General features: G+C 43.5%; 1 protein-coding gene and 1 pseudogene across 4 annotated transcripts in view; one reads left to right on the forward strand and one right to left on the reverse strand.

Annotated features, from left to right (window-relative positions):
* Map9 (microtubule associated protein 9) overlaps nucleotides 1-25147 on the forward strand; it is a 33125-nt gene that overhangs the window by 2757 nt on the left and 5221 nt on the right. For 3 of the 4 annotated variants that reach the window (XM_055596643.1, XM_055596645.1, XM_055596644.1), the window contains exons 4-13: nucleotides 2524-2847; nucleotides 7710-7933; nucleotides 10628-10721; nucleotides 13416-13660; nucleotides 15485-15555; nucleotides 16700-16868; nucleotides 17600-17689; nucleotides 18904-19065; nucleotides 19194-19339; nucleotides 19529-19661. In XM_055596643.1, coding sequence (XP_055452618.1) covers nucleotides 2524-2847; nucleotides 7710-7933; nucleotides 10628-10721; nucleotides 13416-13660; nucleotides 15485-15555; nucleotides 16700-16868; nucleotides 17600-17689; nucleotides 18904-19065; nucleotides 19194-19339; nucleotides 19529-19661 — 1658 coding nt within the window. Of the gene's footprint in view, nucleotides 1-2523; nucleotides 2848-7709; nucleotides 7934-10627; nucleotides 10722-13415; nucleotides 13661-15484; nucleotides 15556-16699; nucleotides 16869-17599; nucleotides 17690-18903; nucleotides 19066-19193; nucleotides 19340-19528; nucleotides 19662-21571; nucleotides 21619-25147 lie in introns of those variants that run through there. The other variant, XM_055596646.1, reaches the window with a different exon arrangement.
* LOC129668587 (40S ribosomal protein S2-like) lies at nucleotides 21607-22460 on the reverse strand (annotated as a pseudogene).

Raw genomic sequence — 25147 nt, forward strand, 5'->3', positions numbered from 1 at the left:
ACACACACACACACACACACACACACACACACACACACACATAAAATCATCCTGCAAGGGAAGAATGGGGGATAGTGAGGAAATGCTGGACGAAAGCAAGACAGTAGGGCAAACCGGAAGCCCCACATAGCCCCTCGCACCTGTCTGGACCTGGTTGGCTCCTCACACTTTTCTGCCTGAGGCACACACTGTCTTCTGGGCTGGTTCTCATCCCACATGTAACACTCTGGCAGGAACCTCGTGGTTCTGCATCACTAACATCTTGGGGTCCCCACCACAGCCCAAGCCACACTTTCACTATTTCACACACAGTGGCCTTTTGCCCTCTCAGGGCTTTTCCACAGAGACTTCTGTGACACAGCTTGCCTGGCCTAGGGAACACTCTAGAGCCCGCAGGAGGAGAATCTATGATTCCCTACTATTCCATATTTTCTATCTTCAGAGTCAGTACTGAATGGGTGGCACTGCCAAGTTTGGCTGCCATCTTCGGAAGACCTCTTTCTGTCTTGAATCACATCTTTTAAAAATCAAGTTGCTTTCCAGAGGTAGAAAATTCCTTATGCTCTTTTACAATTGAAAATTTAGCTCCTAAACTGGGAGGGGACGTGCCCTGAGGACACCCTTCCCTTTGTTCCAAATCTGCTTTCTGTCAGTACAAGCTGAGCTGAAACATTATACTTCCTAGTCCTGATTTTCTCTCCAAGCTGTTTTCTTTCTGGCCCACTCCTTCATTTTTCTTGTAGACGTACATAAGTAAAATCAGTAATAACCATGCCACAGATTCAACAGGATACTATTCAAGTTTTCTCTACCAAGGAGATTAGCCTATTACCTTTTAATTTAGTGTACTACTTGCTTTCTATTACTGTGAGAAAACACCAAAACCAGCATGGGGAGGAAAGGGTGCATGTGGCTTACTTTTCCCATAGCAATCCACCCTTGAGGCATGTCAGCAGGAAGTCAACCAGGAGCCTGGAGGTGGAGCTAAAGCGGAGACTGTGAAGGGACACCACTACAGTAGTGTGTTAGCTTGTTCTCTTGCTTTCTTATGCCGCCAGGACTGCCTGCCCAGGGATCACACCATCCACAGCGGGCTGGCTCCCACATCAATCAGTTAGTCAAGAAAATGCCTCACAGACATGTCCAAGGGCCTCTGTTGCAGGCAGTTCTCCAGTTCTGGTTTCCTCTTCCCAGATACTCGCCTGAGTATCAAGTTGAGGAGAACTAACCAGCACCTTTATCCTCAGGCGAGGTCCTATGACAAGGGCAGAAGGCTTCCAGATTCTTCCCTGAGATATCCCAGGAATGGCCTCTATCCCAGATGCTGTTAAAATCTTTGCTTCCTCCTGAAACTTTTTGAGCTGGACCTCCACAGTCCCCATTACTCTCAGCACTTTAGTCCTTTAAGGTCTCCTTATAGGGTTTAACTCTATTCTAATTGAAGGTTCCAGGGTATTTCCCAAAAATAGCATGATCAGCTTTCTAACAGCAACCGTTAGAAACTTTGTGGTCTCTGTTACCAACTTCTGCATTGGTTACTTTTTTGTTGCTGTGATAAAACATCATGGCCAGAGGGACCTATGGAAGAAAGTTTGTTTTGGCCTCTGGTTTCAGAGAGTCCATCAAGGTGGGGACAGCATGGCTGAAGTTGCAGGGTGGCAGGACCTGAATGCTGAACATCAACAGCAGACAGGAAGCAGAGAACAAACCGGAAGTGGGTCAAGGCCTGGGACTCCCAAAGCCTGTCTTAGTGATGTTCTTCCCCGCCCAGACAGGACCACCAACTGGGGACCAAGTGAAGCAACTGAGCCAATGGGGAACATTCTCACTCAAACCACCAAAGTGGGTCATTTTCAAAACTATAGCATGTGTGGTGGCACATGCCTGTAATCCCAGCGCTCAGGGAGGCAGAAGCAGGTACATCTTTGTGAGTTCAAGGCCAGCCTGGTCTACAAAGTGAGTCTAGGACAGTCAAGGCTATGTAGAGAAACCCTGTCTTGAAAAAAACAAAACAGCAACAACAAGAAATAGACCCCTCACATCGATGCATTAACTTGGTTTCTTTTAAGCGAGTAAAACATTATATTTTAGGTTTCAAATATAAGCGTATAGAATTCTAAACTTGAAATTAAGTGTGCTGTTTTGCAATATTCACGGAATTAATGTTCTCTGTAAAAGCTGTATGTCACGTCTGTCTTGTTAATTTGTTCTTTATTAGCGTGCAGTATTTTGGAGCGGGTGCTACCTTGAGCTCCTCTGAGGGACATACCCACCAATAAATATGGTGGTGTAGGCACTTGATAAATATGTTGAATAAGTTAATGAAACTCAGACTTTTATTTCAGAACTGCCAATCTAGCTGTTTTCAAGAGTTACAAAATAAATTTGCACTTGTTTAGGGTTATTGTTTTATTTCTAGGTATCTTTCTTCCTGAATATAGTCTTGCTTTTCATACAAATGGAATATAACCTTTGAATGTTTAAAATACACTGTTGAAAACACCTTTCTATTTCATATTTCAGTTTCTTTAGGTGAATTTTCAGATACCTCGCCAGATGAAAGCCTAGTTAGAAAAAAGGTTAATGATTTTCATATATCTGATGATGAGGAAAAGAATTCTCCAAGACTGTCCTTTCTGAAAACCAAGAAAGTAAACAGTGATTTATCCAAAGATGAGCAGGAACCTGTTATTCAGAACAGGGAAGATGAATCCCCAGATGAGCATGAAGATATGATTGGAAATTCCTTTCCCGAACTTCAAAATGATGATCAAGAAGTTGGAAAAGAGATCATTACAATAAAGCCTAAACCCAGGATTCTCCCTATCAAAAGAAGTACATCTTCAGGTAACTTGGGAAGTTAGTGACTTTTTCAGAACATTTGTTATAAGATAACCTGTCACAAAATGCCTTTTTATGGTAGCTGATATATTAACTTTCTAGTTTCCCAGCCATGACATAGTAGCTGCAGCTAGGAGAGCCAACTGTATATTCACTCTAGAATGTGTGCTGCGGCCTGAGGGAAGTCAGAGCAGCTGTGGTCACCCACATCTGGCTCCCAACCACCCGGCTAGTCAGCCTCATTTATGTTTGTGGGGGCGGAGCTGCAGTGAGTCTAATCTACTGCCCACCCTTTCTCAGGATTAAAACACTCATCTGCAAGACAGGCTGGGGTATACCGAGGTGGTAATAGGCGGTTCACGTGCACAGGGCCCTGGGTTCAAGGTCAGGACCACAAAGCACGGAAGCATTTTCATACCAACATTTTGCTCTTGTTACTAATCTGTCCTTAAGAAAACAGCATCTTTCTTTGTTCTAGTGCATATGATATCAGCCAAAATCGAATTCCTGAGAGTGGCTTTCTGATGAGACTGGGAAGTACCTCAGGACTCTCCACATGTCTGCTGGACTCTAGACCTGGTGGAAGGATGGAGGGAATTCTGTCTTATAAAGGAAAAGCTGGTTGATGCTGAGCACAGCTGCCCCCTTTATACTGGCGAGTGCAGCACTGTCAGTTCCTAACATGGCAGACGGCACCAGTAACATCAAATCAACCTGATTTGTTCTGTTAACATACACTAAGGAATGACCCTTCCCTCCTTGCCCGTCCTACAGACTTTAAAAGGTTAAAGTAGAGCAGAGACCCCGAGAAAAGTGTCCAAGACGCTGACACAAAAGTGTCCACACACGTTAGTTATCTGTGACTCAGGCAAAATGGGTTCAGCAGCTCCAGCTCCTGAGTAGGAGGGCAAACCTGCTTTTCCTGTCCTACAGTATCGTTTAAGAATCTTTTGAAGTAACTAGAAAATGCCATCAAATGTAGGCAGTCAGCATGAGGAAGCTGAATTAACTTCTTTTAAAACAGTATCTGGTTTTCTTTGGTGTGTGTTGGTGCCTTGTCTACATGCATGTCTGTGTGAGGATGTCAGAGATTGGAGTTATAGATGGCTGTGAACTGCGGTGTGGGTGCCGGGAATTGAACCTCTGAAAGAGCAGTCAGCACTCTTAGCTACAGAGCTGTCTCTCCAGCCCCTTGCACTGGCTTTTAACCTGAGCTTTCCGAGTGTCTGAGGGTACCAGAGGTAGAAAAGGACATAGTTCCACTTAGTTGTTAAGATGAGGACTGAGGAGACAGGATAATGATAACGCGCCTCTGCACTTTGTATGGAAAGGGAACTGGCCAGAGAAACACACAAGAAAGACGAAGGAAGACACAGATGTGAACATAGCAGGAAAATTTGTCTGGAACATCTGGATGTGGTTACCAGCTCACTGTAGGTGTCCACGGTTTACTGTGCTCCGTCTAGTTAATACATTTTACAGTTATGCTAGAGCCTGGTGTGTTAGTGAATACTTAGAGGGTGAGGCAGGAGGACTGCTGTGAGTTTGAGGCTAGCCTGTGCTACATAGATGTGAACCAAAAAAAAGACCTTTTCTTTACTGGAAAACGTGGATGAGGCAGCGATCGTAAAAGTGAATTAAAGTGATTGAGACAATACTACATTCTAACCACAAGGTGGCAGCAGCACTCTGAGTGTACCGGCAGGTGTGGCACAGGCTGCTCAGTGTTTCCAAGCTGAGACTCATTAAGCCGATAATCTTAGATTTGAAACCATTTAAAAGAACCTACTTTTCTCCCTGAGAATTTGAAAATATTTCTGGAAATGGAATTGGGGCGTAAAATTTACTAAAGTTGAAGGTTTTTTTCAGTTTGAAGACTAAACCAGTGGCCCTAAGAGAAAAGGATCTGGACGAATGGAGGAGTACGTGGCTGACCATTCCTGAGGAAAGCAGTGTACTTCCTGGTGTTAGCCACGCTCTCAGTTCGTAGGCATCTTCTTCCCTGCAGTGTTGGAACTTGCTACTTGTTAGACTCGAAGGAGTCAGTGAACACAAATGGAAGAAATCCTCAGCAGCGCTTAGTGCCCACTGAGCACTGGGCTTCAGCAGGCCCTGAGCTGTGAGCTTCAGCCGTCTTCTCACTGGCTCCGCAGGTGGTTGAGGGAAAACCCTTGCTTCGGTTTGCTTTCTGCTGCTGTGATAGCACCATAGCGAAAAGCAGCTTGGGAAGTGTCCTACTTAGTTCTGCTGCCCGGAGACACCGTGACCACAGCAAGGAGAGCCAGGGCAGGAGCCGAGCTGCAGGACCTGGAGGCAGGACCGGAAGCAGAGGCCGTGGAGGAGGGCTAAGCACACTTACTCCGGGCTTGCTCAGCCTGTTTCCCTATATAACTGGGCACACCCGCCTGAGAGCGGAAACACCCCTAGGGGCCCGGGTATTTGCACACTGACCATTAAGCAGAAAATGCCCCATTCACTTGCCTACAAGCCAGCCCCTCAGCTGGGATTCTTTCCGTACATCTAGACATTTCTAGATGTACACCAAGTTCACAAACACTAACCACACCACACCCCAAGGTTAGGTCATACTGGGAAGCTTATGGTGACAAGTGTCAGGCCTAAAAGGAAAGCATGACGGATTTTTTTTTTTTACTTAAAAATTTTTCTAATTTATTCACTTTATATCCTTATTGTAGCCTCCTCCCTCATCTCTTCCTGGTCCCACCTTCCCTCCATCTTTGGCGTTTTCTCCCTCTCCTAGATGACAGAAAGGGGACCTCTCTCCCCTACCATTTGACCCTATCACATCTCATCAGAACTGCCTGGATCCTCTTCCTCTGTGACCTGACAAGGAAGTTATCAAAGAACAAGAAACAGAGCCCATTCAGCGACAGCCCCTGCTCCCCTCTCTAGGGTACCCACATGAAGACCGTGGTCTACATCTGAGTAGGTCCTCTCTGTGCATGGGCCTTGGTTGGTGCATCAGTCTCTGCAGGACCCCTGGGCCCAGATTTGGTGGCTTTGTTGGTGTCCTTGTGGAGCTCCTATCCCTCTGGGTCCTGTCCCCACTTCTTCCATATGACCCACGCTCTGCCCAAAGTTTGGTAATGAGTCTGAGCATCTGTTTCAATCCCCTACTGGGTGGAGTCTCTCAAAGGACGTTTATGCTAGACTCCCGTCCTGTTCGCTATCTTCAGCTGCCTCCAGTGTATATTCTGTTTGCCCTTCTGAATAAGAATTAAGCATCTTCCCTAAGGTCCTCCTTGTTATTTAGCTTCTTTAGGTCTGTGGATTTTAATATGTTTATCTTATATTACGTGGCTAATATCCACTTATAAGTGAGTATATACCATGTGTGTCCTTCTGGTTCTGAGTTACCTCACTCAGGGTGATCTTTTCTAGTTCCATTCACTTGCCTGCAAATGTTATGATATTATTGTTTTTGATAGCTGAGTAGTATTCCACTGTGTAGACGTGCTACAATATCTGTATCCATTCTTCAGCTGAGGGACATCTGGGTTGTTTCCAGATTCTGGCTACTACAAATAAAGCTGCCACGACTATAGTCCTTGCTGTATGGTAGAGCATCTTTTGGGTATATGCCAAGGAGTAGTATACCTGGGTCTTAAGGTAGAGCTAGTCCCAGTTTTCTGAGAAAGCCAGATTGATTTCCAAACTGGTTTTACAGGGTTACATTCCCACAAGCAATGGAGGAGGGTTCCCCTTTCTCCACATCCTCTCCAGCATGTGTTGTCATTTGAGTTTTTGATCTTAGCCATTCTGACAAGTATAAGATGGACTCTCAAGAGTAGTTTTGATTTGTATTTCCCTGATGACTAAGGATGTTGAGCATTTCTTTAAGTGTTTCTCCACCATTTAATATCTTTGTTGAGAATTCTCTGTTTAGCTCTGTACTCCATATTTAATTGGATTATTTGGTTTGTTGGTGTTTCATTTCTCGAGTTCTTTATATATTCTGGATATTAGCCCTCTGTCAGAAATAGGGTTGATGAAGATCTTTTCCTAGTCTGTAGGCTGTTGTTTTGTTTTGATGACAGTGTTCTTTGCTTTACAGAAGCTTTTCAGTTTCATGAGGTCCCATTTATTGATGGTTGCTCATAGAGCCTGTGCTGTTGGTGTTCTGTTCAGGAAGTTGTCTCCTCTGCCAATGAGATCAAGGCTCTTCCCCACTTCTTCTTCTGACAGATTTAGTGTGTCTGGTTTTATTTTGAGGTCTTTGATCCACTTGGATTTTAGTTTTTTTGCAGGATGATAAATTTGGATCTATTCACATTTTTCTATATGTAGATATCCAGTTAGACCAGCACCATTTGTTGAAGATGCTATCTTTTTTCCATTGTATGGTTTTGGCTTCTTTGTCAAAAATCAAGTGTCCATAGGAGTGTGGGTTTATTTCTGGGTCTTCTACTCAGTTCCATTGATCCACCAGTCGGTTTCTCTGCCAGTACCATGCACTTTTTATTACTGTTGCTATATAGTACAGCTTGAGATCAGGGATGGAGATAACTATAGAAGCTCTTTTATTGTATAGGGTTGTTTTAGCTATTCTGGGTTTTGTTTCCATACAGAGAAATTTGTGTGATAGTTTATTGTTTTGAAATATTTTTTAATATTATAAGAACTCATAAAATTGAAATTAGGTTTTTATAAAACTGAATTAGACTAGCTAATTACAGATGGCAACAATTCTTCGATTTTGCTTATGAACTCTCTGCTCCCTGTGCTGCCTTGGAGCTTGTGGAGACTTGTGGGCTCACTGGACACCCCGAGCACTGTGGCATCATCTCTAAGGGCTGCTAAAGCTGTGGTCAGTTTGATACACCCACCTGAAAGCATTCCTTTCTCAGGGGAAAAGAGCAGCAGTCTTGAAGCTGATGGCCACTCGAAGCCTTCGCCTCGGCCAAGGAGCATGTTAAAGAAGAGCAGCCACAGTGAGGAGGAGGACAGACCAGGAACTGATAAAGAACGTTCCATGAGCGAAGACTCTGCCCCCACACCTTTTCTTTCAACGCAGAATGACACGGAGTTGCAAACTGAGGAAAAAGTGTGTTCCGGAAACCTTGATCTTGAGGTTGGTATAATGTGGAACTATTGAGTTGTTCTTCAGGTCAGACCTATAGTGTGTGTGTGTGTATATGTGCGATGAATTTACATGCCACTTGCATCCAATTTAGCTTCTTTAGGTCTGTGGATTTTAATATGTTTATCCTATATTACGTGGCTAATATCCACTTATAAGTGAGTATATACCATGTGTGTCCTTCTGGTTCTGAGTTACCTCACTCAGGGTGATCTTTTCTAGTTCCATCCATTTCAGAGATGGTAAAATGTTAAAATAATTTTGCTTTTCTGGGTATTTGTAATATTGCCTATCTTGAATTATAATAATTTATGTGATCATTTGTTTTTCTTTCCTCATACAATTTTTTGCTAAGGACAGTTTAGTTCATTTCCTTCATTTCGCTGGACTCCCTCTCAGGGTATTGTTCTGTGTCCTGTGGGACCTGATATTTCCCAGGTTTCCATGATGAGATACAATTACAGTGTCCCCAGGGAGGTCACCTGTCACCTCTCTTTGTGGTTTACTATGAAAAAACCACCTTCCTGTTCACGTCTCAGGAAAGTACATTTCGTTCATAATCTGCTTTGGCAGACCCGGGGGGTGAGCTGCAAGCAGCCTGGCTGAGTCTCCCACTCTTTCCACACCTCTGCAGTGTGGGTGTGTGGGGAGGGTGTGGACATGCCTCGGTACCTGAGGCCAGGCATTTCTGCCTCTAAGTCAGACCCCAGGATCACAGCTCCTTTAGAGCACACAGTTTTGATCTCGCGTGGCATGCCTCTGGCTAGTTCTTAATTTCTTCTGAAAAATCAAGAGAGGAACCCAAAACAGTGATTTTTATGCGCTCAATTGAATGAGGGATTGGTTTTCTGTAGCTGCTGGAAAAATCTGCCATAAGTCAGGAGGATGACAATAGGAACACTTTTTGTTTTCCTGTTCTGAAATCTAGATGTCAGGGCAGTCTGCCTACTGCCCTAGAAGGGGCCTCTGTTCTCGTCTCTGGCACCTTCTGGTGGATGCCAGCATGCATTGGCCCTCGCTGTCTAAGGAGGCATCACCACTCTGCCTTCATCACCTTGCCTTGTGCATCTGTATCTCTCTTTTCCTAAAACATATACTATCAGAGTTAGGACAGTATGTCTTCATCGTAACTACAAATACACTTGCTACTTACGAATGGAGGACCCTGGGTGGACATAAGTTGGTGAAAGGAGCACCATTTATATAGGTGTGGATTTTTAACTGTCATGTTTCCTTGTATTTTCATGTCTCTGACTTAAAATGTATGTGATGTGTGTGCCACCCCCTTTTTAAGTTGCGTCATATTATGACACAAATCTGCCAGGAACATACCCAGCCCCCTGCCTGAGCGAGCATTGTCCTCCCTTCCGGCTGCTTTCCTTGTGTTTGTCATCAGGCTGTAAGGCATGGAGTGCTTCCGCACCGTGAGGTAGTCTTGAGGCCTTGTTCTCATGCGCTGACATAGCCCAAAATGGTGGATGACTGTCCTGCTGGACGCTGTTTCTGCCAGCTCTTCCCTACCGTAGGCTCCCTGGCTATGCTCTGACTCCTCCTTGAGGTCACTCTCATGTCATTTCCCATGTAATAGAACACGCCATCTCTTCACTGGTCACACGTATGTCAGCGGTGCTCAAGCCCTTCATCTTTGTGTAAGCTCTCACTTAACACTTTGCCTTCTCGTCTGCGTCAGACATCACACCAGACACTGACACAAGAGTGAGGGACATTAGCATCTTCTGCATGCTCCTCGCTTCTCCTTGGCATGCATACCTGTGCGTGCTTGATGTTCATGTCAGTTACACATGTTTCTGGCTTAAGTCTTGATTGATGAAAGCATTGTAATTGTTCTGATTTGATTTGTTCCTTTTTTTTTTTTTTTTTTTTTTTTTTTTTTGGTTTTTCTGTGTAGCCCTGGCAGTCCTGGAACTCACTGTAGACCAGGCTGTCCTCCCAGGTACTGGGACTAAAGGCAAGCGCCACCGCTACCCGACCTGATTTGTTACTATTTGTTAAACCTTCCAGCTCTATATATCTGAAGAAAATTGCTGTATGAGTTTTTATTTTTCAAGCTGTTATAATCAAGCTTGAATGTCAAATGCAATTATTTATTGTGAATCCATTGTTGTGTTTTCTCTCTTAATTGGCTAGAAGTGTGTTACGAAACACAAAGTTGTGAAAAGTTAAATTAGAAGGTTCAGCGGTAAAATGATTTGAGACTGGAATCTTCTCTATGGAGACATCTGGACCATTAAGTGTTTTTCTTTCTTATTTCTGTCTTGTTTTACATTGCATTTATTACTGATTTTGTTGCCTCTGTGCCGCCTGCTGCGGCTTGAGCAGAGTGGACACAGGGTGAGGCTGTGGAACTTAAATCCCCGGGCCTCACGTGTGTTGTGAGGATTGAACTTAGGAGGCCAGCATGGTGCAGCAAGTGCTTCATCTCCTGCATCATCTTGCTGGCCCCTGGTTTTCCTTCCTGAGAGTTTGTCATGTGCTGTTGAGGGCAGAAAAGAGCGTGGGGTCCTCAGGACCTGAGGTTACAGGTGGTTACGCGCTGCCCACAGGGGTTCTAGCAGCTGAGGTGAGGTCCTGAGCCATCTTTCCAGCACAGACAACAGTGTTAATGATCCTGTTGCCTCTGGGAGTCCTGGGGCTAACCTTATGTGGTAAATACTCTTTTACTAGGACTCGCTCTTACAAAGCCTGACCTCATCTTCCCTCAAAGAAAGCCCTGGAAGTTGCACCTCTCCCGGATCTCAGGAAAAGGCATCCATAAAAGGTAGTGACACCTCTTCCAATACCGTGTTTGTCAACTCTGGATACTTGGTGTCCTGTCTGCAGGGGAAATGATGTTTTGTATATTTGAGGGAAAGCTGTGTTTGCTTTTCTGTGACTTCTAATCCTGACTGCACTGACTGGGTGGCTTTAGAATACAGGAGTTAATTTGGCAGGGCCTCTGACTCCTTTCTCAGGGCTGTTGTAAAAGTTAAGTATTAGGGTGCTTTTATGCATCTAGCAGACTGTCAGAGACAACTGCAGCCATCATTTAAGGTGAGCCCATGTTATGTGTGTGTTGCTTTAATCATGCAGTCCAACCTAGCATAATGGCTACCCAGACTGTTTATCCAGGCAGAGTCACATGGACAGAGTAGCTAGCCTCTCTGGGCCTGTGAGTTATTCTTAGTAATAAGTTGTGAGAACTTTAAAAATTAGTAATGCATAAAAAGCCCGACAACAGTGCCAGAGTAAGACATATTAGATGTGAGGTGTGCGCTGTTAACGCCATTTCTGTTTCCAGTATTGTAGCACATGTAGCAGGATGCAGCCAAGAGGAAGAACTGGGTTCCAGAGACTGGGTTGTGGGGCCAACATTCCTTCACTCAGCACTGTGCGCTTAGCTTCAGTCAGCCTGGCGCACGCCTAGCCAGCACTCAGAAGAGGGAATCTCAATGGAGAGGTGCTTCCGTTGGGCACACGCCTAGCCAGCACTCAGAAGAGGGAACCTCAATGGAGAGGTGCTTCCGTTGGGCACATACCTAGCCAGGACTTGGAAGAGGGAATCTCAGTGGAGAGGTGCTTCTGTTGGATTGGCCTGTAGGCAAGCCTGTGGCTTGTCTACTTGATTAATGGCTGATGTGGTAGGAACCAGCCCATTGTGGGTGATGTCACCCCTGGACTGGTGGTCATGAGTGGTATAAGAAACAAGATGAGCAAGCCATGGGGTACAAGCCAGTAAATAGGATCCATCCATGGGCTCTGCCTCAGTTCCTGCCCTGAGCTTCTGCCCTGGCTTCCCACAAGGGTGGACTGTGACTAGGTCATAGAAGTAAATAAAGCCTTTTCTTCCCAAGATAGTTTTGCTCAGTGTTTTATCACAGTAACACAGAGGCAAATAAGGATAAGTACTTACCATATAGTGTAATTTTTTGTCATTTTGCAGATTAAAAAAAACTGAAGTGCACAGATATTGAGACACAGACTTAAGGTCAGTGACGGAGACATAGTTTGACTCTTTGACTATTAGTCCTTGTTCTTTTCACAGCAAGATTCCAACAATGAACTGAGTCAGGGATACTCTTCAAATGAGAACATAGCAACTGATGAAGTGATTACTAAACACAGTTACCCCCTAAAATTTCCCCCTCCCCAGAGAGCCATAATGAAAGCAGCCAAATTAAGACATTTCAGTGACTGAAAGTTAGATCTTGGTGGAAGTCAAAACTGCTATGCCACAGGGCCTTCAGGCTCCTTCTGTTCGGTGCCCCAAAGTGCCCCAGAGTCAGTATAAGAGTGATTATGCGAAAGCCAAACTTAGTCCTCTTATGGAGAGCCTGAGCCTGTGTTGAGGAGCCCTGAGTGTGCAACAGGAAGGCCTGGGTGCCTTCTTTGGCTTGAGCCTGCCTAGAGCTCTGTGTCAGATGAATTACCCTCAGTCGGGGTTTTATTTCTGTGAAGAGAGGCCATGACCACAGCATGTCTTTTAAAGGAAAACATTTAGCTGGGGCTGGCTTACAGTTTCAGAGGTTTAGTCCATTATTTTCATGGTGTCCTCATGGCAGGGTGCAGGCAGACATAGTGCTGGAGAAGGAGCTGAGACTTCTACATCTTGATCCTGAGGCAGCAGAGTGAAACTGTGTGCCACACTGGGCGGAGTCTGAGCTTAGGAAACCTCAAGCAACACACTTTCTCCAGCAAAGCTACACCCACTCCAACAAGGCCACGCCTACTAACAGTGCCACTCCCTATGGACCAAGCATTCACACACATGAGCCTACGGGGCCATTCCTGTTCAAACCACCACTGTGCTTCTCTCTGTGTGGTTCATCTGCTGCTGCTGCCTACAGTGCTGTGGAGTTGTGGCCTTCTGCCTGCCCAGCATGCTCTTTTAGCTTCAAATGTGCGGGCTTTAACTGAATGGATATTTCAGTCTCAGTTACTTCATTTGCTCATCCCCACCCTCTCCTTTACTTGGTGGTAATTATTCCATTCTGATTACACATATACTGTATTTCCTAAGTGTGAGGCTTGTAAAATGTTTAATTAGATTGAATAAGCATTTTTACACTGATAAATCTGTTCAAATTTCATTGGCTAGTTTTGTGTTTTATAAGAAAAAAGAGATTATGCAGGCATCATGGGACATACCTATACTTCTAGCACTTAGGAGGTAGAGGAAGCTGTTCAGTGGTTCAAGTCAGGCTTCCGCTATGTAATCCCTTCTTCCGAAAGAGGCGTCAGCAGTTTAAAGCACATATTCCCACACGCACATCACGCAGCTGGGAATTTTGGTTTCTCTGGCCTCTGAGAAGGGCACCTACATTCATACATTCATGGTCACACACACGCTTAAAACACACACACAAACACACATGCACTTAAAAACAAAATATTTTAAAAAGTGATAACACTTGTTTGAATGAATCTGTCATGCATGCTGTGGAATCAGAAAGATTGTCGCTCTGCCTCTAAACAGATAATGATGGAGAAACTACTGAAGTCTGGGATTCCTTGATATCAAATGAAAATGAAGAAAGTTCAGTTTTGGTGAAGTGTGTTACTCCTGAGCGTGAGCAGCCCCAGGAAGACCAGGTGGCAGCTGACAACCTTGAAGAAGAAAGAGAGAAGGCTGGATTTACAGATGATGACCTCACCACTGACCCGCTGCTCTCCACATCTCCGAGTGTCATAACACCTACTGAGCTGGCAGAGCCCCCCAAGGTACAGCCATAATGCATAGCATTGCACTGCAGCTTCACGCATGAAATAGAACCATCAAGTATCTTGTTTTATCTTCACACCTCCCGTATTAGCTGGGGAGAGCATCTTTTGATAGTGCTATTGTATTTTTCAGTAGATGTTATTCCAGTCAATTGAATTTCAGCTCCAAGGAAAGTTGTTCTTGGTAGAGTGAAGCCAAGTGTTCTTAGGAAACTGTCAGGCATAGTAATATAATTTAAAATACTTCAGAATGGTATAGTGTATGTGTCTGCAAGTATATAAGCTTCCTTAGATCAGACCATAAAAATGCAACTGTCTAGAACAGCTACAGAAATATTACACTGGTGAAATTTTAATATCACGTCATACAAGGAAAGGTTTGAAGAGCACCATGGCTGCATAGTGACTTTCAGGCCAATCTAAGCTGCATGGGACCCTATTGAGAGACAAAAACAGAGAGAGCTAGAGAAACAGATGGGCAGGGGGTAGAAGGAAGGAGGGAAAGGAAAAAAGGAAAGTTTGTAGAAGTGTTATTCAATGTCTGTCTCTTTTAACCTGGAGGAACAGAACCATCATCAGGAACATTACAATGTTAGGAATAGATTTATGTTTTGTGGGGTAACTATGGTTTTTATGATAAGATCTGTCAGACTACTGAGCTTTTAAACTGTACAGTGTGGCAATGTGAGTCTTTATTTCTTTTTAGTTTAATCTTAGTCTATTGCAGCTTTCTATCATTAATGTCTGTGCCTAGCCACGATGAGTAGCTAAGAACTGCCCCAGATAGTACAGAACTCCCCGGTGCCTTACATAAGACAAACACAAACACGCTACCAATGCAAACTCTGCTCCCATGTCAGGGAGGCTCCTGAAGCCACAGTGCAAAAACCCGCCGCCAGGAGGGCTGTGCTCACACCGACACCCTCCCTGCTCTGCCAAGCCAGCCCCGCCGTGGAATAGAGAATTGCATCTAACAAGCAAAAGGGCCTTTGTAAATTATACATTATAAATTATATAGAGCAGGGACAAGCGTAAATTAAAATACACAGTTTAACCACAACAGTAAGCTCATTCTCTTGTGAGGTGACCTCGGGTTTTGCTCTCATGCTCTGTGAGTGCCCTTCCTACTCTGAGCCCAGCAATCCCCCTGTGACAGTTGATTTGTTTTCCTGGCCATGAGGGTGGCATAGTACTCCCTACCACCACCCAGGTGTGCTCCTTGCTCCTCTCTCCCTAAGCTTCTGCATCAAGTAGCCATGTGCATTGTCAAGGACATCTAAGCACCTGAGCTTTTCTTTGTTCCGGTAGACCACATCGTGCTCCACTCTGCCTCCCAGCCCACATCCCGCCTCCAGGGCCCTCCTCAGGTCAGCTTCCCCTGAGCAGCCCCTTAGTCCCATTCCACTCACTCACTGTCCACTGCTGTCTGCTCCAGGAGCCGTACCACTCTGTGATGCTGCCAGTCATACTAAAGATGCTTAGGGACTTTGAGAGTATCCTGACCCACCCCAGTGTCTAAAGCGCTTGACACAATAGATCAGCCCTTCTTAACCTGCTGGTCTCCATCCCTTTGGGGTCAAGCAGCCCTTTCACAGTGCTTGCCCAAGGCCATGTGCATTTCAAATATTTACATTATGACTCACCACAGTAGCAAAATCACAGTCATGAAGGAACAATGAAAATAATTTTATGGTTGGGGTCCCACAACATGAGGAACTATAGTCAAGGGCCACAGCATTAGGAAAGTTGAGAACCACCTCACTAGATGGTTCCTAATTTCCTCAGTCATGTGAGTAACCTGGTTCTGTGTTTTCCATCTACTAGAAAACAAATGAAGACAGAAACATGAAGAATAGAAAGTCACCCAACAGCAGAGTGTCCAGTGCCTCTGGCAGGTAAAGGTCACTAACGCCATTACACAGGAGCTCTTATTGCAGCAAAACTCCCCCTAATCTGGACTCCATGGAACAAACTTCACTTGCCGTCATGGATTGCTCTAGTCCTTTCCATTGTCAGATGGATAGATACTTCACGATGAAGCTCCATGAAGGTCGCCTTCCCTCTCTCGTAGAAAACCATCATTTTATGCAGTATTCTTCAGGTTTTTCTCTCCAGCTGTGTGGTTTGGTTTTGGTCGTTTTTTTTGTCCTAATCTCACTGCACAGCTTTGTGGCTAATGCTTCTGTATTTTGATGAGACAGCATGTACAAATAGCCGTAAAGCCAAAGACCAGCACTTTTGTTCTAGTAAGTGTTTTTGTCAAACACAGGAAAAAAACTGGACAATTTCCATGGGATAAATGGGTTTATTAAAATTATAAGACTCTGAAGCTAAGCATGTAGGCACATAATCTAGCACCACAGAAGCAGGATTGTGTGAGTTCAAAGCAAGAGTGGGCTACACAGTGATACCCTGTCTCAAATGAAACTAAAGAAGAAAAAGAAGAAATGCTGATCGTCCCTACTCTGCTCATTGCTATTGCTAACTCATCAGTGCTTGGCAAACATTCTGATCCCTTTAAATCTTTAGTCAAATGAAGCAGGACCAGCCTCCTTTGGCCCATAGGTCTGTACATCTTACAGGCAGTTCTACGCCTGCCTTCAGCTCTCAGCTCTGCCATAGTAGCCTCAGGAGGGAGGAGAATATGCAAATAAGCTGCTGTGCAGTAAACCTTATTTACCAGAAGAGAAGACAGGCCAGGTTTTCCCATAAACACCTGAAACTCAGGTCTTCTTGTTCTCAATTTATAGTTAGAATATAACAAATGACAAAATAATGCAATAACATAGTCAAAGTAATTAAAACTTACCTGGTCGATATTTTCATAATTTGAGATGCAGTCTATGTTTCTTTAAAAGGCTCTTAATTATAAGTATCTAAAAAGAGAACTCTAGTTCAAAGTTACAAAGTTTAAATTATATTGAGTGGAACTAAGAAAACATGAGTTATTTTAACTGGATTATTTTCAAGGTAATTATTACATTCTGTCACAATTTGGTTTCATTTTGTCGTGCTCTCGGCACATTTGGAACTTTGCAGGCTGATGACCTCTGAGTTTTTAAAGAGATCCGGTCCCACAAGGAGAAGTCCATCTGCAACTACCTCTTCTCACTACTTAGGGACTTTGAAAGTCTTGGACCAGAAGCCATCACGGAAGCAGAGCCTAGAGCCTGACAAGGCTGATCACATACGGGCAGCTGTTTATCAGGTAAAGGGAAGCATTAAATGAGAACTGTTCACGTCTGCAGCACTGCTCATCAGGATACGGGGCCCATCAGAAATGAGGGCTGGATGCGCACTGTCACTGGGAAAGATTTTCTTCTTACAAGTGTGTGCGCAATCCCAAGGATTTCTCTGAAATTTTTGCTGCCACGTTTTCTTTAAATATAAAAATTATGTTTTCTAAGAAAAGAGAAGATACTGTTGTAAGTTATAGAAATATAGGTAAAGCCAGTCTGTTATAAAATCAACACACATTTTATTCTGTTTCTTCTGAAAGTTTATATTGGTCATAATCAACAAAACTTTTTTTTAAAGTTTTTCTTTCCTGAGACTTCGTTAGACTTCCGCAGACTCCTAACTTTTTTTTGCAGTTTCAAGAAAGCTCTTTTTTTTTTTTGTTTGTTTTGTTACACAGAATATAATCTACTTTGGAAAATTTTACACTTGAATTTCAATGTAAAATGTTGATATATTTAGCCATTATATTAAATCATTGAAGTCTTACAATACAAAAAAGATGATACACATGATATCCTTAAACAGGAACATTCATCTTCATGTTTTACAATATTATTGGAATGAAAATACTGTTTTAGATGAAATATATTAATTTCATGGTTTCTTTTTTAAACCTTAAACGAATATTTCAGTAGATAAAAATTCTAAGTCATTTGGGCACCTTGTAGTTTATAACTTTTTTTTTTTTTAATTTCACAGGAGTGGTTAGAAAAGAAAAATGTGTATTTACATGAAATGCACAGAATAAAAAGAATTGAAAGTGAAAACTTAAGGATTCAAAATGAACAGGTATCATAAAAGAAAGAATATTTTTGTCAGTAAGATATCTCTGGATGTTTAATATTATCAAAAGAACTACTTTAAGGTGGTAAAATGTATGGATGGATGCACTGATTTCTGATGTCATTTTTTCTGTTTGGGTTCAATACAAATGTTGCCTATATAGACATTTCAGGTTTTATATGCACAGTTTAGATTCCGCAGGGCTGGCTGCTGCCCTAGTATTTGTGTGACCACCAAATTCAGTCGCAGACACTGACTTCAGTTAGAGTTTAGCCAAGAACATGGTCAGTATACAGACTTCAGTTTTCCTCCGTTCTGCCGTCCATACCAACCTGCTGTGGCTCCTGACACACACAGCAGGAGACCCTTGTCCAGCCCCTCCTGTCACTTCACTCTGTTCCTCTCACCTGCCTGAGATCTTTCATGTTTTCCCTCTTCATGTACTGACCCACACTTAAGTAGGTGGACAGGAAAACATTCCTGAAATGCTGGGCACTGGAGCCACCCTCAGTCCAGCCTCTGTGGAGTGGCCTCCAGGGGCTGCGCCTCTGCTCTCCACACTGTTGTGTATGCCCTCGGGTCCTCCTGCTTCTGAATTATCACCTTCATGATGCCATCTTATGTCTTCTAGGGTTGAACAGTATCTGAGGACAAATACTGGCCTTAGTGCAGTTAGAGTAGGTTCAGGAAGTCCATGACATGGCTGCAGTGCAGCCCTCACATGTTTTACAGTGTGAGCCCTTATTTGACATTTGGTATATGTTCACGTTACAGAGAAGTTATACTGTGATATCAAAAACTGGATCAAACTGGACATCTGTGCCCACTGTGTGCCTTGGCCACTTACCTTATTTCTAAGCTTTTAAACTTCTGTGATACATTTTAACTAAACAGTTTATGGTACCAATTAGCCTGTTGTGGTTATTTTGAAAACGTTTATGTAGCAAAATCCCAAAGTCAATAGATGCTTTTTCTCATTACTAAATAGGTCAACCTGATAAGTGCTTTGACATTGTCAAAAGCAGTGAACAGTTTTTGTAAATCAACTTGTGCGAATCATTCTAAATAAATTACCTGCTTTGTACCTTCTTTGCATGACAACTATTGAGAGATTAAAGCAAATACATATTTGAATATTTATGTCTGTGCCTGTACTCATGTCAAGAAACAGATGTGTGCTAATTTATTTTCTCATTTGTTTATTTTGTTTATTCAAATAGAAAAGAGCTGCTAAGAGAGAGGAAGCATTAGCATCGTTTGAGGCCTGGAAGGCTATGAAAGAAAAGGAGGCAAAGAAAATAGCTGCAAAAAAAAGGTTGGAGGAGAAAAACAAGAAGAAAACGGAAGAAGAAAATGCTGTGAGGAAAGGCGAGGCCCTGCAGGTGAGCCCCTCAGGCCCCGGTTCTGCTCTCAGTTCTTGTCAGTGCTTGTGCTTGAATGAAGACCTTTGTACTTGCCTTCATCTCAGAAAAGCCATGGCAAGTAAGAAAATCACTCTGAACTTTCTTAGGCATTTGAAAAATGGAAAGAGAAAAAGCTGGAGTACCTGAAAGAGAAGAGCAGGAAGGAGAAAGAATATGAAAGAGCAAAGAAACAGAAAGAAGAAGAAACGGTCGCTGAGAAAAAGAAAGACAATTTAACTGCTTTTGAGAAATGGTAATCCCACATGCTGCACAGTTCGGTGGTTTCAAGTTAACGCTTAGGCTTTCCTAGGCCTTGCTGCTTGCAGTCTCCTGTGCCTCTCAAGCTCATTGCTTCCAAAGGGGGGATCTCCATTGCTACATGAGGGGATCTCCATTGTATATTCTCCTTTAACCTCCCAGTGTTTCATATTCTCCTACACAGGACTGAGAAGAAGGAGGCTCTTCTCAAGCAAAAGGAAAAGGAGAAAATAAATGAGAGGAGAAAAGAGGAGCTGAAGAGAGCAGAGAAGAAAGACAAAGACAAACAAGCCCTCAGTGAATATGAGAAGTGGCTGGTAGGTGTCCCAGTCCTGTGTGGACAAACTTGCCTTTCTAACTGATGTTTCATTCCTTTTCTGTTTCTCATTCCCATTCTGCTTCAGCCTGGAGACTAGCTGGTTGAGCCCAGTCTTTCCTCTTCTGCAGACTAGATTACCCCGTGGTGCCTCATTTCTGTCCGTGCTTCTGAGGTTGACTGGAGCATCTGAGCTTGCACCAGTTGTAAAGCTCTAGGCCTGTATCCCACCTCAGTCCCTTCCCATCATGCCTCAGCCCCTTCCCACCCTGTCCGTTCTTCCTTCTCTGCATCTTGTCTCTGACATCTGAGAAAGCAGACAAGTGCACTGGGGGTACAGAGTGTTCTAGGCAGGGTCAGCCATTGCATGCAATAACACTCAAGTTAATGGTGAGGAACTTATTCTGTGTCTACACCCTTCTGATGAGGCCGATGATCTAGGGAAAAGGGTTCTCTTTAGACACTGTTTCATGAAAGGGATCAACTTGGAGGATGGAGGAGACAATATCCAGCTGCCCTGCATGTGTGAGTAGTAAATATTTGTCTTTAATTCACATATGTTAACAAGTTACCTTTTGGTTACTGTCAAGCAAAATATAGTTTTCTATTTTAGAACAAATATTCATTTTGTTAATTTTGAATAAATAGCACCCACGAATATTGTACTTTGTGCAAGTAGATGACATTTTTATGAATAGTTCACGTATAAAGTTTCTCTACGTCCCTCTAGCAGGGTTCTTCCTTATCTGCCTTAACTGAAGTCATCCCCATCTGCTGTCTAAAAACATCACATTATTTCTTTTCAGTTGCAAATCTCAGACTGAAGTTAAGCATGTTTTCCTGTATAAATATGTACTAATAATGTGTATTCTGTAAATTGTTGCATCATAGACACACAGTTTTCTATTGTATTGTCTCTTTCTTACCGACTTCTGAAAGTCTCTTAAGAGAAATTCACATATACTTTCTAATAGAAGTTGCAACTTTTTCACCCACTCTACTCACGCTTTCTCAGCTTTGCTTTTTGTGTCTTAGGCCATGCCAATTCCGGTTTTATTTTGGATTTCTCGGCCTTTTCTTTTGGCCTCTGATTCTCAAACCTAGGTCAAAAGACCTTCGCCATAGTTTGAAGCATCTCTCGTTCTTTTACGGCTTCACCATTTCAGTGTCTTTCCAATTGCCCTGCCCTCGAGTTGTTTTCATGCTTTATGGAAAATTTGCGTCCAACTTAATTTTTCTAGGATGTGGGTTTTACAAATCAGCACATCTCTTCCTGGTGACTTAGGAGCTCATTTTTGTGGTATACCCTTGTGTTCCGGGTTCCATTTCTTGGCCTGTGCTCCATTGGTTAATCTCATTGTATGTGTAATTGTTCTTGTTCTAGTCAGTTTCATTACATGTCTTGTGTGGATCTGGGTGAGTCCCAGACACAAACCTTCTTCCACAGTGTTTCTCGCTGTGCTTCTGTATTTTTCACGCTCATTTTAGAATTAGCACTCCCTAGAGCATAAAAGACCAAACTGAATTCCTTAAAATCAGAATACATGATAAAACAGTTAGGAGGAAAGTGAATGACCATTCAAGAGCAGCCTAAAGAACTCTGTAGAACTCTCCTACTGGCAAGGCTTCAGGAAATGCAGCCCAAAGCTCTCAGACAGAAGCACCCTTAAAGTGGTGATATAAAGGTGTCCCCAGGTCAGCAATCTTGATTGTAAGAGATAAATATCATTTGTCAGTCTGTATGGACTCTTGTACTGCTTCATGACAAGTCCATGCAGAGAAACAGTAAAATTAGGTGGTCAAATTAGTGAAATTAACTTATACAGCCCTGTATTTAAAAATTAAAAAATAAAAAGCGTAATATTTGAATGAAACAGTTTGTGTTTAATTATGCTCTTTTTTTTTTTCCAGATTTAATTCACTTTATTTTTCTTGTATAAAAGTCCTTATGTGGTAGCCACAGCTGGAGCCTGGGTCCTCTGAACAGAGACTCTGGTATGCGTTTTCTTTCACAAGGTGATCAGTCTCCTGATAAGAAGACTTGTTCAACATAGTCTCTTTCCGGAGGTCAGGAGTCAGGTAGCTGTAGGTTTTGAAGATGGCATCAAAGTTGCCCAGGGTAGCAGTGCAGCCCCTGGCTGATGTATAGCAGTCATCATTACTGGCCATCATCAGTAGCTTCTTGGACACAGGAGCAAAGACCATGCCAGTGCCTCTGGGAGCAGGGATGAGATGCACCAAAACAGAGCCACAGCAGCCTGTCACCTTGCATGGAACTGTGTGGGGCTTGCCAATCTTGTTCCCCCAGTACCCTCTCCACACAGGGATGATGGAAAGCTTGGTCAAGATGGTGGCAGTTGCCACCTCCTTGGAGCACTTAACCCTAAGGCCAACATGACCACTGTAGTCCCCAATAGCAAAGAAAGCCTTGAACCTGGTCCGCTGGCCAGCCCGTGTCTGCTTCTGCACTGGCATGGTCTTTAGAACCTCGTCCTTTAGGGATGCACCCAGGAAACAGCCAATAATCTCAGATTCCTTCATGGGCAGGGAGAACAGGGAGATCTCCCCGAAGGACTTGATCTTCACATCCTTAACCAGATGCCCCAGCTTGGTGACAGGGATCCACTCCTTGTCTTCAACTTTACCTCCAGGAGCCCCATGGCCTTGGCCATGCCCACAGCCTCAGACAAGACATGCCATGGCCCCTAAGACCTCTGCCCTCCTCAAAAGCCACCTTGACCTCCTAATCCTGGGCCCCAGGTCCTCTGGGTCCTCCCACTGTACTAGCATCATCCTCCATTTGGTATTTTTCCAAAGAAGAAGAAGAAGAAGAAGAAGAAGAAGAAGAAGAAGAAGAAGAAGAAGAAGAAGAAGAAGAAGAAGAAGAAGAAGAAGTCATTATGATCTTTTAAGTAAAACTCTTATACAGTGCCTGGTTCTTTAAAAAAAAAAAATGTCCTCTTATATTTATGGTTGTGAGCCTAGCCTTTAACGGCTGAGCCATCTCTCCAGCCCAAAAGTCCTTCTCATATCTGCAATCTATGCTATTGCTGCTATCAGTTTCACAGTTTGAGTTTTCCATTTTATTTCCACATTTTCTTGAAAATGGAGTAGCATTCCCACTAATGGCCATAGCATAGTTCTGTACTACTATTTAGATTGCAATGTGTTGACACATTCTCATTCTCATCAGTTCTTGGGGGAAGAAAAAATTCTCAAGGCCTTAAGAACAATTAGCATGTTGTACTGCTTAGTAAATTCACTCTGGTGTGAGTGCAGAACGTGAATACACAGCACACGATTGATGTCGCTCTCTCCTTCATTCCTTTAAACTTTCTGCTGGCAGAAGAAACTGTGCTAAAGGGAGGAGAGAGAAGGAAGGAGCCTAGACTCCCACAACCGATAGAAAACATCTCCAAATTCTTTTAGTGATTTTAACATTGTTGAGTCCTGTTACTTGGTAATGGGGGTGAAAAGTGCCTGCTTCTGCTCCTGGCTGTTCAGCATCCTACTTGTTTCAGGTTTTCTCCTGGAAGACAGGTTGGAGAAAAGGAAGCATAGCTGCATCAAGTGAACTGATAACAGCTTTTCCTCTGGGAGGTCCTGAAAGGCCCCTCTGCTTCAGCAGCAGTATCAAGCGTGCAGTCATTCTCAGGAAGCAAGGCTGGGTACATTAAGTCCTCTCCTCACTGTTCTTGCCTTATGACTGTTGGCTGCCAATGGAGCTCTGCCATTGCTACATTGTTTTCATGATATTCTCAGTCTTCATAGCACTGATGAAAGCTGCAGACAGCCAACATCTACTCTGCTCTCTTCCCCAAGCCATCAGCCTGCAGGGACAGGGTTGTCCAAAGGCCTCTACTTCTCTGAGTAATATGAGGAAACCACGTAGAGGAGGGACTTCCAAACTTTTGGTCCTGGCAGAGAATAAGAAACAGAGACAATCTAAATTTGAGGATGGGAGAGCAAATGCCATTCAGATGCCAAGTAAAATGTGTGTGGATGAGTGGTTAGAGTCTGTAGAAAGCTTTTTCTTTACAAAGGTATATATGAGAAGGGCCTCACCTTCACCTGTTGTAACAGTGTAGAAACATCAAAGAAGCACTTCAGTAATAATAGGTAATGCCTCTAAGCCTTTATTTAGTCAATAAGATAGAAACATACCATGTTCCTTTCTGTGAGGCTGCATTCTTTCTGTTTCTCGGAATTACCTGCCTCATGCGTCCTGGAACTTAATCATAAATCAAAATGAAATAATGAAGTCTCTTCTCGCAGCTCCTGCTGGCTGTAGTTCCTCATAGTCTGCCTTTCTTTACTTTTCCAAAGCTCTAGAAAGCTTGGAGATACTTCTGGGATTTCTCGCACTCTTTCCAGACTCCTCCACTCTTACCTAGTTCCTGTCTCCAGCATAACCAAAGGAGCATAGAAAACTTCTGGCTTCTTCCAAGCCACCTAGAACTGACACACTTGAGTCACTGTTCCTGTGATGGTGCATGTGTACACGCACACACGCACACACTCACACAGTGTGCTCCTCCTTCTGGGTCCTCCCAACACCCTCCTTCCTTGCATATGTCCTGAGTTGCCCTCTTTCTGGCTATTGCCATGGTTTACTGTTACTGATGTCCTCATCTGGGGTGATACTCGCTCTCCCCCAAGCCTTAGTCACAGTGGCTTCCTTTTGTTTCATTCGGAGTCTCAGCCTTTTCCCAGATCCTCCCGAGCCAGGACAGTTGAAACCTCTCTATTTGAATCCGCTTCTCCCAATGAGTCCACATTTTCTCCTTCCCATGTGTCTGTTCAGACTGATGGCCCTTCAAGCTGTTTTTCTGTGGAAGTACATGACTCTTTCATTCTTTGTTTCATAGAAACTCACACAGTCTTGGATTCTATGTTATAAATTTACTTGTTTTTCCTTTTGGAAAGTTTTCTGAGGGACAGAAACTTTATATGTCTATGTGTTTGGACTGATGAGCACTCTGTGTTTGACCCCACGGAGAAGGTGAGGGCTTGACATTTGAATGAAAAAACAAACACTGTGGTGTGGAGGTGGCAGAGAAGCTCCATAGGTACCTCAGAATCTGTCACATGTAAGAACGTGATAGGTGAAGAGCAGCACGAATTAGTGGTACCAGGAGAATTGCTGTTGGCTAATTCCTTTGATATTTAGACTTCAAAGCTTTGCTGCCCACCAGGGGGGAAAAATGCTAAAAGGACAAAAGCAGTAAATAGAAAATTCCAAGCAATTGCCAAAACCAAAAGAAAATGTACCTCAGTGTCTATCCAGACTCTCAGGTGTGACATGCTTTCTAAACCTTTGAGTGTTTAGAGTCATCAAGAATAAAGCGATGCTGTCAAATTGAAAAGCATTAAGGTCTCATCATCTAAAACTCAATGGACACTGGTAGACAGATCAAGTCCTAGTCCTACAGCTGCTCCAGAGAAAGAATGGGTGTGCTCAGTGAAGCTCAACACGTGTAAACGAGA

The sequence above is a fragment of the Psammomys obesus genome, unplaced genomic scaffold, assembly GCF_907164565.1.
Source record: "Psammomys obesus unplaced genomic scaffold, mPsaObe1.curated_primary_1811, whole genome shotgun sequence".
Classification (NCBI taxonomy): domain Eukaryota; kingdom Metazoa; phylum Chordata; class Mammalia; order Rodentia; family Muridae; genus Psammomys; species Psammomys obesus.